This window comes from Amblyraja radiata, chromosome 25 (assembly GCF_010909765.2).
Source record: "Amblyraja radiata isolate CabotCenter1 chromosome 25, sAmbRad1.1.pri, whole genome shotgun sequence".
Classification (NCBI taxonomy): Eukaryota; Metazoa; Chordata; class Chondrichthyes; order Rajiformes; family Rajidae; genus Amblyraja; species Amblyraja radiata.
The window spans coordinates 13,800,185-13,812,913 of NC_045980.1; the positions used below are offsets into that span (position 1 = coordinate 13,800,185).

The 12,729-nt window shown below is 40.6% G+C and overlaps 1 protein-coding gene across 3 annotated transcripts in view; it reads left to right on the forward strand.

Annotated features, from left to right (window-relative positions):
* glt1d1 (glycosyltransferase 1 domain containing 1) overlaps window positions 1–12,729 on the forward strand; it is a 49,497-nt gene that overhangs the window by 20,775 nt on the left and 15,993 nt on the right. For all 3 annotated transcript variants that reach the window (XM_033043187.1, XM_033043189.1, XM_033043188.1), the window contains exons 7-11: window positions 1,182–1,238; window positions 3,989–4,084; window positions 5,924–5,973; window positions 10,401–10,444; window positions 11,616–11,736. In XM_033043187.1, coding sequence (XP_032899078.1) covers window positions 1,182–1,238; window positions 3,989–4,084; window positions 5,924–5,973; window positions 10,401–10,444; window positions 11,616–11,736 — 368 coding nt within the window. The remainder of the gene's footprint in view (window positions 1–1,181; window positions 1,239–3,988; window positions 4,085–5,923; window positions 5,974–10,400; window positions 10,445–11,615; window positions 11,737–12,729) is intronic.

Below are 12,729 nucleotides of genomic sequence, written 5' to 3' on the forward strand. Positions count from 1 at the left end.
TCTACATGCACAACCGTCAACACCTCCTTCTTAGACGTTGTTTAGACGTGTTTCACTTTTATTCCTACAAGGACAGGTGTAGATTGGTTACTTTACTGACTAACCAATGTAGTGCTTTATTATCAGAAGCTCCGTCTACTACAACACTGTTCATATTATCGCAACCCGACATGTGCAGTCAGTCTATGCTGCTGTACAGTAGAAGCAACATGCTCTAGTGTGTAAAATGTGTTTTCCAACAAATACCGTTGTACCATGTTTGTGAGTATGTGTAAGTTACTCGACAGTTTGCTACGCAGTTGTTCATCCAAACAGTTCTTCATGCAGTTTGGCATTTAAAATCACCAGTATGTGGAAGTGTTAAGATAGGCAAAAAAGACACAAAGTGCTGGAGTAACTCAGCGGGTCAGGCAGCATATCTGGAGAACATAGATAGATGATGATTTGGGTTGGGGGCCCTTCTTCAGACCAGGACCATGCCGGGACCCCTCTCCTCCACAGTCTCAAAAAGGGTCCCATCCCAAAACGTCACCCATCCACGTACTCTAGAGATGCTGCCTGACCTGCTGGGTTACTCCAGCACATTGAGTTCTTTTTCTTAGTAAACCAGTTTCTACAGTTCCTTGTTTCTATGAGAAAAGACAGGTAATGCTTTTGGAAATAGTTGAAATATGCTGCCTGGAGTTTGGTTTTGTTGTAGGCCAGTGGGAAATTGGTAATGTGCTAATGAAGTTCCATATTCAGATTTACTAGCAGCCGGGTGCAAGGATCCACAGAGAGTGGAGAGGAGGTAGATTTTAATTGGAGTGCATAAAGAAAAAAAAAAATTGTTCTTTAATTCTTTAAGTACATCTCACATGGATCTCAGCAGTCTCGCAGCAAATGGCACCAAAGCTGGCCCTAACCTCCTCCATCATTGTGGTGACCATTACCTTTCACGGAATGAAATGCAGCATGAGGTTCAGAGTGCAGCCTCTTTCAATGTCGCGGTTTAAGACATCAATGCTGTTACACTGTAAGCTTAGGTCAAAGATGGCAGGGACGAATGGGGCCCATTTATCAGTGCATTTATCAGATAACGTTTATGTTCGAAGCAGTGGATTGCCCCAAAATATGTATAAAATAAATCTTCAACAACCACGTGCTCTTTTTATCATGTTTTTTTCTTCAATGGAATCTAGGTGTGGTGACCAGACCATGTGCAAAATTTAACTGGAAGGAATTCCTTCAAAATTCAGGTATGGTTTTGCGATTATGCTTTAATCGGAATGTCAGGCATTTTAATTGAAATATATGTAGTAAGGCTTTTTTTTAATAAAGTATCTTTGCTTAATATTCCCTAAAAAGCACAATAAATATTTCACAGTTTTATCAATACATGGATCAGGTTGTAGGTTTTCACCAATTGGAAAAGTTGAAAACATCAGCAATATTATTCATGTGATAGGGGCAGAATTTGACCGTTCGGCCCATGAAGTCTATCTCTCCCTTCTAACCCCATTCTCCTGCCTTCTTCCCATAACCTCTGACACCCGAGACACTCACGAGAATAAATAATGCAACATAACCCCAAGCTGAATCGGGAAGAGATTAACAGTTATATTTATAATTTTGCATGAAGTAATAACCTAAATATACAAATTTGTAACTATCCTGACACAGTACTGTTCCAGAATGTTGACTTATGGAACCAGAAAATGTGAGAATGCCGGTCATTCGTATTAATACAAAGGAAACATGGGTTAATATTCTGATTGTAAAATCTTCAGTAAAACATTCACTATTTTGTTTTGTCACTGCAGATACCATCTTATAGAATGCGTACCACCATATTCTCAGGGTCAGCTGGGTAGAGGCAGGAAATGTGTAGGAAAGAGCTGCAGCTGCTGGTTTCAATCGAAGGTAGACACAAAATGCTGGAGTAACTCAGCAGGACAGGCGGCATCTATTGTCGGAGACTGTAAGACTGGTGGGAGAACAGGGAAGGGGGAGGGGATGGAGAGAGGGAAAGTAAGGGCTACTTGAAAAAAGATACTTGAACAACGGGTAGAACAACGGGAGTAGATTAAAGAGCAATTATTTGTTTGATATTCACACGTCATCTGAAACCGAGAGCAAATAAGTTGCTGTTCATTTTCATCCCAAGATTGAGTCATTGAAGAAAGTTGTTTCTTAGACATAAGAGAAAAACAGGTTATTTGCATTTGAATTTTTTTAAACCTGCTTTCTTAAAAATTATAGTCTGTAGATAATGGGATAGTAAAAGTTATTGGGTTATCTTGTTATCATAATCAGTCTATCCTTTTATCATAGTTGATGAGTACAAATGTAGCAATCTTCCATATAGTATATGGCTGATTATTCTGTTTTGCAGCGCCAACTTTAATCTTTAATCTTCCCAGAGCCATAAAACTAGATTACAACTTTTCAGCTTCCCAGCGGTAGTCTAAAGTGTTTTGTGTTCTACTCTTAAGAAAACAAAACTGTGCATAATGCATCTGTGATTAAGAGGAACAAAGCTGAAATGCATGCAGCTTTAAAACTAATTTGCCATTATTTTTAAATGAGCATGCTGAAATGCTGATTTAAAAAAAAAATTGATATTGAAAGTACAATGGTGTAATGGTCTTCGATAACTTAACCAGCAATGATAATTAAAACATTGACCACTTTACAAGTGTTGGTGACCTATACCAATCCTGCTTTTCTGTTCCTCTAAAATAGCAGCATGAATCCTGACTAAATGCGTAATCTGATCAAAATAATTTTCAAGTTCTGACCCCTATTTACTTGTACTGTGAGTAGCTTGAAAAATTGTTTTCTTATTCAAATAAATCCTTGAAAAGAGTACATTCAGACTGAACTCTGATTGCTTTTGTTTTGATAATTGAGTTTCAAAAGACATGTGGACAGATAAATGGACAACAAATTTTTGGAATTTAATTGTAGACAAATGGACTAGTGTAGAATAGCTACAGTATTTGGTCGGCATGAACAAGTTAGGCTGAAGGGCATGTTTCCATGCTGTCTAGCTCTATGACTATGAAATAGCCTGGCAGCTGCGGCTCACCTGCAGTCCGTCTGTTTTTTCTTTTTTTTGTTATTTCCTTTTGTCTGTTTTAGTTAAAGTTAGTTAAATTTAGTTTATTAGGTTGTGTATGTGTGGGGGTTGGGAGAAACAGGGTTTTAGTCTCTTCCTTCGGGGGGAGGCGACTTGTCCCCCGTCTCCGTCTGCGCTGAGGCCTAATGGCGGAGCTGCCGGCCTCGGGGCTGGGACGGCGTTCCGGCGGCGGCCCGACTTGGAGCTGTGGCGGCGTTCCGTCGTTCCGGCGGCGGCCTGACTCGGAGCTGTGGCAGCGTTCCGGCGTTGGCCCGACTTCGGGGCTGTGGCGGCGTTCCGGTGGTGGCCCGAGTTCAGAGGCTCGGCCGCGGGTCCAGTGGACGACATCGTCGGGAGCTCGCAGGTCACAGGTTGGTGACCTGTTTTTCCGGAGCTCCCGCAACAACAGCTTCTTCCGCTGGACTGGAGGGTGGCAGCTTCGACCACCCTGGGCCGCGGAGTTTGAACCGGCCCGTTCACGGAGCACGGTTGAGCCGCGGGACTTATTTACCATCACCCCGTGGGGTCATAACATCGGAGGCCTGGATCGCCTCAGCGCAGAGGGAAAACAAGGAGGGAAGAGACAAAGACTTTAAGACTTTTGCCTTCCATCACAGTGAGGAGGTGCCTGGTGAACTCACCGTGGTGGATGTTAAATTTGTGTTTATTGTTTGTTTTTGTTATTTTTATCATATGTATGACTGCAAGGCAACGACAATAAAGGATAAAGTATCCTGGACTTTTAACTTTGACTTTGAAATTTGCTGACCTGTAAAAAGTGAATATGAAAACATAAGGGAGGTTAGATGCATTTCAAAGTGAACGGGTTGCTTGGTATCATTTTTCCACTCCAAATAATAATTGCTATCTTCTGTATAATTATTACAGGGATTCACTTCGAAAGTATTGAGCCATACATCTTCCTTTTGGTATGTGGACTTCGACGAGTCAAAGATCCACTCTATTTGGTGGATGCTTTTTCAGGTAATCAATTCAGATTTTATTAATCTGGTATATTGAAGATTCCATGAACTTTATCATGGATGTAATTTTAACTCAACTCTTTGTTTACCTTCCAAATCTGTGTATTCTGTCCTGAATTGTTCATCTTTTGGAATCATTACTTTCTAAAAGTGTAATTAAAGTACAAAGAAACAGTTTGCACATTCTTATATACAGTTTAATAGAAGCAAGAATTGAGAATAGAGATTGATGCATTTTATTCTTGCAGTTTATTGATGTCTTGTGCAGCTAAATAACCTTTAGTATGTATAGCATGCGTTTTTTTTTTGATAAATAAAATGTAGAATAATGTAGACTTTTTTGCCAAAACATTAACTATACCATCAATAATACACGAGTGATGAAATCTTTTGTCTTTTCTAACTAGACATTCCTTCTGTGAAGGAACATATAAGGTATGCAATTAATGGCTCCAAAGCATTCTATTTACAAACAATTTAGATTTGTACAAGCAGGTAGCAGATGCTGTAGCACTTGATCGAACGTAAATCGGACAACACCAAAAAAGTCATTTGACCCAGTAGGCTCTTCTGGTGTTTGTGCTTCTTAGAAGGCTCCTTATACCCAATTTACCTAATCCTATTGATTTATCTTTCTCCTTTTATTTATTTATCCCCATTTCCATTATGCAACGTATATGTTACACTCTCTCTTGTAATCAGTTCCACACTTTAACCATTTTTTCTGGATAAAGAAGTTTGCCTGAACTCCTTGGAGTAGAAACAAGGAACTGCATTTGCAGGTTTACAAAAATAAGGGATAGAGTGCTGGAGTAACTCAGCAGATCAGGCAGCATCTCTAAAGAATATGGATAGGGGACGCTTCAGGTCGGGACCCTTCTTGGGGTTGGGGGGGCGGGGGGGAAAGAGGGAGAAAGGAAGTTGGAAGAGAGGAGAGTCATAACAACAGCCAACAGTTAATAGGTGGGTCGGGGTGATGGGTGATGGGGGGGGGGGGGGGGGGGGGGGGGTCAGATGGCTGGGCAAAGGCCAGAGATTAAAAGACAGAGGTGTGAGGCAAAAGGATTGAAGAGTTGCAAAATGTGAAGCTAGAGGAAGGAGTGTAGGTGGAAGGGTCGGGCACAGGGGAGAGAGGGGGGCCCGCCAAGACCTTGTTCCTCCTGAATTTCTCATTGTAATTAACGGCGACTTGCTTTTATTTATGTAATTTCTCATTCATTTATATGGACCTCTAATTAATTCACTGCCTGGGGATTTTTAATTCAATTAACAGGGAAAAAAGCGTGTAGAATTCAAGTTACAATGTTATGCCAGTCCCGCCTTAAGCTTTTGTAGTAATTAATTGAGCATCACTAGTTCAGATATCACTGTAACTTCAACAAAACGCATTCTTTACGCAATGTGGAACTAAACATGGCTCTGCAGTTGATCTGGGCAGTCTCAAAAACAAACACCTTTCAAATCATTCAAATATCCATCCAATTCCACGCTAAATGTTTATAACTACCTGCCTCCCTTATTTATTTTGTCATTCTAATCTACACATTCACTGTACTCTGTATAAGGCAATTATTGTTTGAATTATTTGTACTTAGCCACTTGAGATTGTACTCCAGACCACTTGTTCTACAATTAATGACAAGTTTGTAATTACCACTGTGGTTCAGTTCTGATGCTGTTGTTGAATGAATTTGCTTTCCATCAACATGAATTCACTGCCTCTGAAATACGGGGGGAAATCCATTGTTAATTTGCCTCCTGTGAATTTGAAATATATTACCGTAATTGTTTAAATGTTCTTAGGGGTCATTATCGTTAAAATCGTTATCTTGCTTTCTAGCTTGGCATAAAAAAGAACCATGCAGTAATTTGATTATTATTGGACCTGTGGTAAGTGATTATTCTTCAATATTAAAAATGGAAAAGGCTGGAAATACTCAGTTGGTCAGGCAGCTTTGGTGGAGAGAAGCACGTTAATGGGCCTGATCTTGCTGACCTGCACTTATCTGGACCAGATGTGGAAAGCCAAATTAATTTGACCAAAATACTTCCAGCACTATAGGGAAGCAGCCAGGGCATTGGCAGGACTTGGACAGATGCAAGCAGTTGGCGGAGGGGAAGGAAGGGGTAGAGACCATATATCAACTTGCTACCACCTAAACCTGCCCTGAAAGTCCAGGCTCGACTTTACTGTCTTAAAAATAACTATCAATCTTTAAACGCTTTTACATTCCTTTTGACATTGTGACATTTAAAATCTACTAAGATTATATTAAATAATTATTTAGAAAATAATAAAAGAGGAAATTAACCAGAAATATCTAACAACATTTAAATATAATTATAATCATACATTTAAGAGACATTTGTACAGGTACACGGATAGGATAGATTTAGAGGGATATGGGCCAAACGCAGCTTGTGGGACTAGTGTTGGTTGGTGTGGGCAAGTTGGGCCGAAGGCTTATTTCCATGCTGTATGACTATGACTATTTATTTTGGTGTAAGTCACCTCTGTTATGAGCGAAAGTGTTTTGCTACATACCTTGTCTGTGCTCTTCACGCTGTATGACTCTATAAGCGTTAAACTAAAGCTGAATCGCGGTTGCCTTTCATTTCAACTCCCATTCCCATGCCACCGTGTCTGTCCTCGGCCTTTCCTAACACCAGGGTGAGATCAAATACCAACGAAAATAAATAGTACCACGCATTCCACCCAGGTAGTCTACAACCCAATAGTATGGATGTTGCAGTTTCCAATTTGTTTTATTTGCCTTCCTCTTTGCCTACATAGAATCCAACATTAAAGTCAGTAAAGTGTCAGATCCTGCAACATATTAATGCTGGGAAACTCAGCAAGACTTGCCCCTCTCACAGCAGCAAGTTGATAAACCAGCATTTAATCTGCCAGTAAGTCTGCTTCTGCATTTGATAGCATTTTGTAGAAGTCCCACGGACACACGGAGTAATGATGGAAGTACCATTACATTAACTAGCATCAACTCCAACATGTTTGGCTTAATGTTATAAATTGATGATTAATTGATAGATAATCAGAGTGAAATGTTACTTATGTCACAGATGCTGCCTGATGCACTGAATATTTTCAGCATTTTCTGATGTATTTTGGATTTCCAGTACTTGTAATATTTTGCTTTTGTGGATCATTCTTGAGTTTGTTTAGTTTAGAATATTTATTGCCATGTGTACTGAGGTACAGTAAAAAATGGTCTGTTGCGTGCTAACCAGGTAGCGGAAAGACCATACATGATTGCAATCGAGCCGTTCACAATGTACTGATACATGATAAAGGGAATAACATTTAGGGCAAGATAAAGTCCAAATAAAGATAGTTCAAGGGTCTCCAATGGCTTGAATGACAAGAATAGTTTGTACTTTCTCGTAGAGGATGCTGCAGTGGTCTACAGATTAGCCTGCTGTATAATTGAAAGTAGTTGGCAGGAAAATAAAACCCTTTTATTGAGTGTGATGCGGTATATGGCACCGACCTGTAGGGGGTATGGCTGCCTAGCCTGCAGCTGTCTGTTTTTCATCTCTTTTTTCTTATTTTTTGTTAGTTTAGTGTTTTGTTTTCAGGAGTTCTAGCTTTTTATGTGTGGGGGAGGGGGGGGGGGGGGAAGGGGGAAACTAATTTTCAGGGTCCCTACCTGGTCGGAGATGCAGCTTTTCTCCGGGCTGCATTTTCGACCCGTCCTCGCGGCCTACCAGCGGGCCTGGAGCGGCATTTCCTGAGGGGACCGCCCGGAGCCTCAGCATCGGCAGTGGCACCGGCATCGGCGTCGGCGGAGCTGCGGGTCTGAGGACGGCGGTGCAGCGCTGGAGCGCCATTGCGGGGCAGGCGGTGCCTTGCCTGGGTCGCCGCGCTGGAACTCCGGTGAGCTGGGACCGGCGTTAAAAACATCGCGGAGCTGCGGGCGGCGGCGCTGAACTTTACATCGGGAGCCTGGGATCTCTCGATGAGATCGCCAGTTGAGCTCCATTCGGCGCGGCCTTGTCGGCTCCGGATGCCACGGTCTCGAGTAGGGAGGCGGCCGTTCCAGCGTTCCCATGCCGCTGAGAGGACTCTCCCGATGCCGGAACATCATCACCCGGCCAGGACGGCCTGGAACATCGGGCCTCCGTAGAGGCAACTGTGGAGGCCTCAATAGGCCCGACCATGGGTGGACATTGGGGATGGGACTGGACTTTGTGCCTTCCCCCATAATGGGAACCATTGTGGGGGGATGTTTTTATGTTAAAGCTATTTATTATTGTCATGTTTGTATTCTTTTTTTATGTGCTGCATTGGCAAAAAGAATTTCACTACACCTAGGTGTATGTGACTAATAAATTTGAACTTGAACTATATGTCATTAAAATTGCAGGTTGTTCTGCTATAATGCAAAGTTGTGTTCAAAGAAACCTGTGTTATTGCATTATAAAAATAATAGCCAATGTGGGGAAAATATGTTCGGGACTAAAGAGTTTAAGACTTGCAATAACAAAGTTATTTCTCCCACAGGAGTTTCAAAAATAAAGTTCTTTTTAATAGTTAAATGTTTTTTTTTATTGAAAGCTGAAAATACTAAAGGCTAAAGGTGACATTGTTTTATTGAAACAATTCTTGTCAATTTCTATGACCACCAAGATGAAAGTGCCAGATTGTTGGTGGGTCTGATCCCTGCAGGAATGATACATGGAACCATTTTCTTTTCTTTTGCCCAGACTTCTTTTTCCAAGACAGGTCTTCTTGTAAATTTCCAAAGTATTTTTTAAGTGGTTTTGGTCTTCCCAATAGAAATCGTAATATAATCAAAGGTAGACAAAAATGCTGCAGAAACTCAGCGGGTGAGGCAGTATCTAAGGAGCGAAGAAATAGGTGACGTTTCGGGTCGAGAGCTTTCTTCAGACTCAATTCGGCCTGACTAATATAAAGAATGTTCCCTAATTCATCAATCACATTACATCCAACTTGCACTTTGAAAACTCGCCAGAACTACCTGTATATGTTACAATCACTGTTAAATTGGCTTATGAAAACATCATGAGATGTTTTAGTTTTCACCATTTATAAAAGGCATAGAATAAATAAATGTTAAAACATGAGGAGTGCAAGGATGTACAGAATAAACCTCAGAAAGAACAGTCAAGGCAGTTGGAATACCAGCCCTGACATTGAAAAATATTTTGCCTGATATGAGGGTTTAACTTTGAGGCAAATCTTGCCTTGAATCGCTAACTTGCGGAGATAAATATCCTTATTATTTTGGTTTACTTGTGCAAGTTGGACTACGTTTAATTTCAGCAGATGGCCCTGTCTCAGCCGATTGGGAAACAATCTAACATGTTTTCTTTGTTAATGACTTTGATATTGCCAATAAGTCTCTCTGGCTCTCTGCCATACAAGAAGCATGCAGCTGCATTGCAAATCGTTGGTTTCTCTGCTGCCATTAATTTGTATGTGAATATTTTTATCCCTCATTTTCTTATGCAGAGACATAATAGGCAATGTAGTAATTTAAAGGCCAGCACAGGACTATGATACTGAGATAGAGATAAGCCAAGCTTGTATCAAATTGCAGACCCAAAGGGCTGAAGAGCCTACTTTTGCTCCTATTGTCTTGTTAACTCAGCCCGACTTCATTCATATTTTGGTAACTCCTGTCAGGCAGAAGATACAAAAGCTTTAAAGCTGTTTTCAAAACTACGCAATGAACCTCCCCAAAGTTAAAGGTGAAGCCCTGATCTCCCAAAGTATCTCACTGCAGCCTTTTTGCTTTTTTTAGCTACATTTTTTCTGCAGCTGTAATGCTATAATACATAATACTACATTTTGCGCTCTGGTATTTTTTTTTCTTTGCACATGCATATGGATTGATTATACTTGTGGATAGAATGATTTGGCTGGATAGCATGCAAAGCTTCTCACTGTATCTCGGTGCATGTGACAATAATAAACCAATACCAATATCATTCAGGAAAAGATGGAAATCAATGTAATTTGGCCGGCATGTACATTTGCCAGCCATTCCAATTTACTGAACAAGCAGTAAATTGCTTTCAAGTTGAAGTGCTTTGTAAACAAATATTGCAACAGATTTATAATGCAGCTGAATCCTAAAGAGCTCATGAGATGAATAGCTAGTTTGTTCTGCTATTGGTTGAGGAGAAGATGCTGTCTGCCGGAAAAAAGGGATTTGCAAATGTTTATTTAAAAAATTGGTAAGGATCTTGAGTGCTTGAAAGAGATAAATAATTCATGATATATTCTTAAAGAGAAAAGTAACTTATCTGTGTCTAACTCATCTTTCGTTTAGGTTGATCCAGTGTTTGCACAGCAGGTGAAAGCCAAAGTCAAGGGGTAAGCTAGTTCTAATATTATAAATTATATTTTGTTCATAAATCATACCATAAATCCCTGGTATCTGAATTACTAAATGGACAAAATAATACAATAACCCTGTACAATGAAATACTTGTTATTTATTTTTGACACCATGTTTTGTTTTTTCTAAAAACCCATCTTGATATGAACCCTAGATAGACACAAAATGCTGGAGTAACTCAGCAGGTCAGGCAGCATCTCTGGAGAAAAGGGAATAGGTGACGTTTCAGGTTGGAACCAGTCATCAGCATTATTTTAGTTACTCCAGCATTTTGTGTCTATCTTCGGTATAAACCAGCTTCTGCAATTCTTTCCTACACACTTGACATGAATCCTGTTGACTATAGAATGATAATTTGTAAGGGCTTGTGTTGAATGAAAAGTTGTGAGAGTTTCTACACCTCACAGCCTTCATGATTGTTACCTCTGGGAGCTGATTTGGTTCCAATTGTGTCATATGGAGTAAAACCTCCCTGTGGATTCTGTTGAATTTGACATGTCTGAATATTAAGTTGAGAAATGAAGAAGTTCACACTGATGCATTACGTTTCTTTCTTTAAATTGGAGTTCAGAGGAGCGGAGCAAAAAAAGAGCATTGCTCCGGTTCTTGCGTATGATGCCCCTGAGCTCTGAGTGACAGTCTCGGCAAAGTTCCAGCAAGAACAGTTTCCCTCTGTTTGTTCTATCCGGACCTATCATGATCTTAAAAACCTCCTTCGGATTCCTTTTCAATATCCTCTGTTCCAAGAAGCACAACACAAGAGACCTCTGTTTATCCACACGACTAAAGTCCCCTCGCCATTGAACCATTTTAATGCATCTCTTCTGCTTCTTCTTTAATACTTAGTCATTTCTAAAAACGTTTTGCCATGACTCTGGTTATGACCCAAATGTGTTTCATAACGTTTTGTTGGTATACGCTATGCCTCATGTTATTTATATTTTACTGTTGAAAATTGATGTAATTTTTCATTACTCATCTTAATGGATCAATCGTTATAAAAATTAATCATCAATTTCAAAGAATTGGAGGTATGAAATTCAATTTGATCAGTTAAAATGTTTTGTTACAATGCAATATTTGCAATCACCCACAGAATTTGCTTTTACAAGGACCGCAGGTGACTAGTTCTCTTGTCTTTTATAGTGCCCATGGGGTCTACCTAGTTTCGGAGAAACCCCAGGAAGAGCTGCATGCTGCCATGAGGGCCTCATTTGCTGTAGTAAACAGCTCCATCTCCGAAGGGATGTCTTCTACAATTCTAGAGGTTGTGTTCTTTGCAACATTTGAGATTTATTTTCTGTACAATTTTTTATTTTTTTAAGAATTGAAATTCTCCTACGAGGATGTTGCCAGGACTCGCGGGCCTGAGCTATAGGGAGAGGTTGAGCAGGTTAGGTCTCTATTCCTTGGAGCGCAGGAGGATGAGTGGTGATCTTATTGGGGTATGCAAAATCATGAGAGGAATAGATCGGGTAGACGCACAGAGTCTCTTGCCCAGAGCAGGGGAATCGAGAACCAGGGGACATAGGTTTAAGTTGTGGGGGGGAAAGATTTAATAGGAACCTGAGGGGTAACATTTTCACACAAAGAGTGGTAGGTGTATGGAACGAGCTGTCAAAGGAGGTAGTAGGCAGGCTCGTCTCCAGCTTGTTCAAAATGCTGCCCCTCGCCTTTTGACTGGAACTCGAAAGAGGGAGCACATTACACCAATTTTGGCCTCCCTACACTGGCTCCCAGTGCACTTTCGAGTTCATTTCAAAATTATTTTATTTGTTTTTAAATCATTGAATGGGCTCGCCCCGCCTTACCTCTCTGAGCTGCTCCACCTATATGCTCCTGCCTGGTGCCTCAGGTCAGCTGATCAGCTGCTCCTTGAGGTACCAAGGTCTAAGCGGAAGCTCAGAGGGGATAGAGCCTTTTCTGTTGCTGCTCCGGCACTCTGGAACACCTTGCCGTTGCACATCAGACAGGCCCCCTCAATGTCCATCTTCAAATCCTCCCTAAAAACATATTTTTATTCTTTGGCTTTCGACACTGGCTGAGGCATTGCTCCTGTTTTTAGTGCTTTTAATGTCTTTTAATTTTTAGTGTGTTTTTTATAGTCCTTCGTTTTACGGTTTTTAATGGTTTTTAACTGTTTGTAATAGCTTTTTGTTCATGATTTCTCATGTACAGCACTTTGTGGCAACTGTAGTTGTTTAAAGTGCTTTATAAATAAAGTTATTATTATTATTACTTCATAACGTTTAAGAAACAT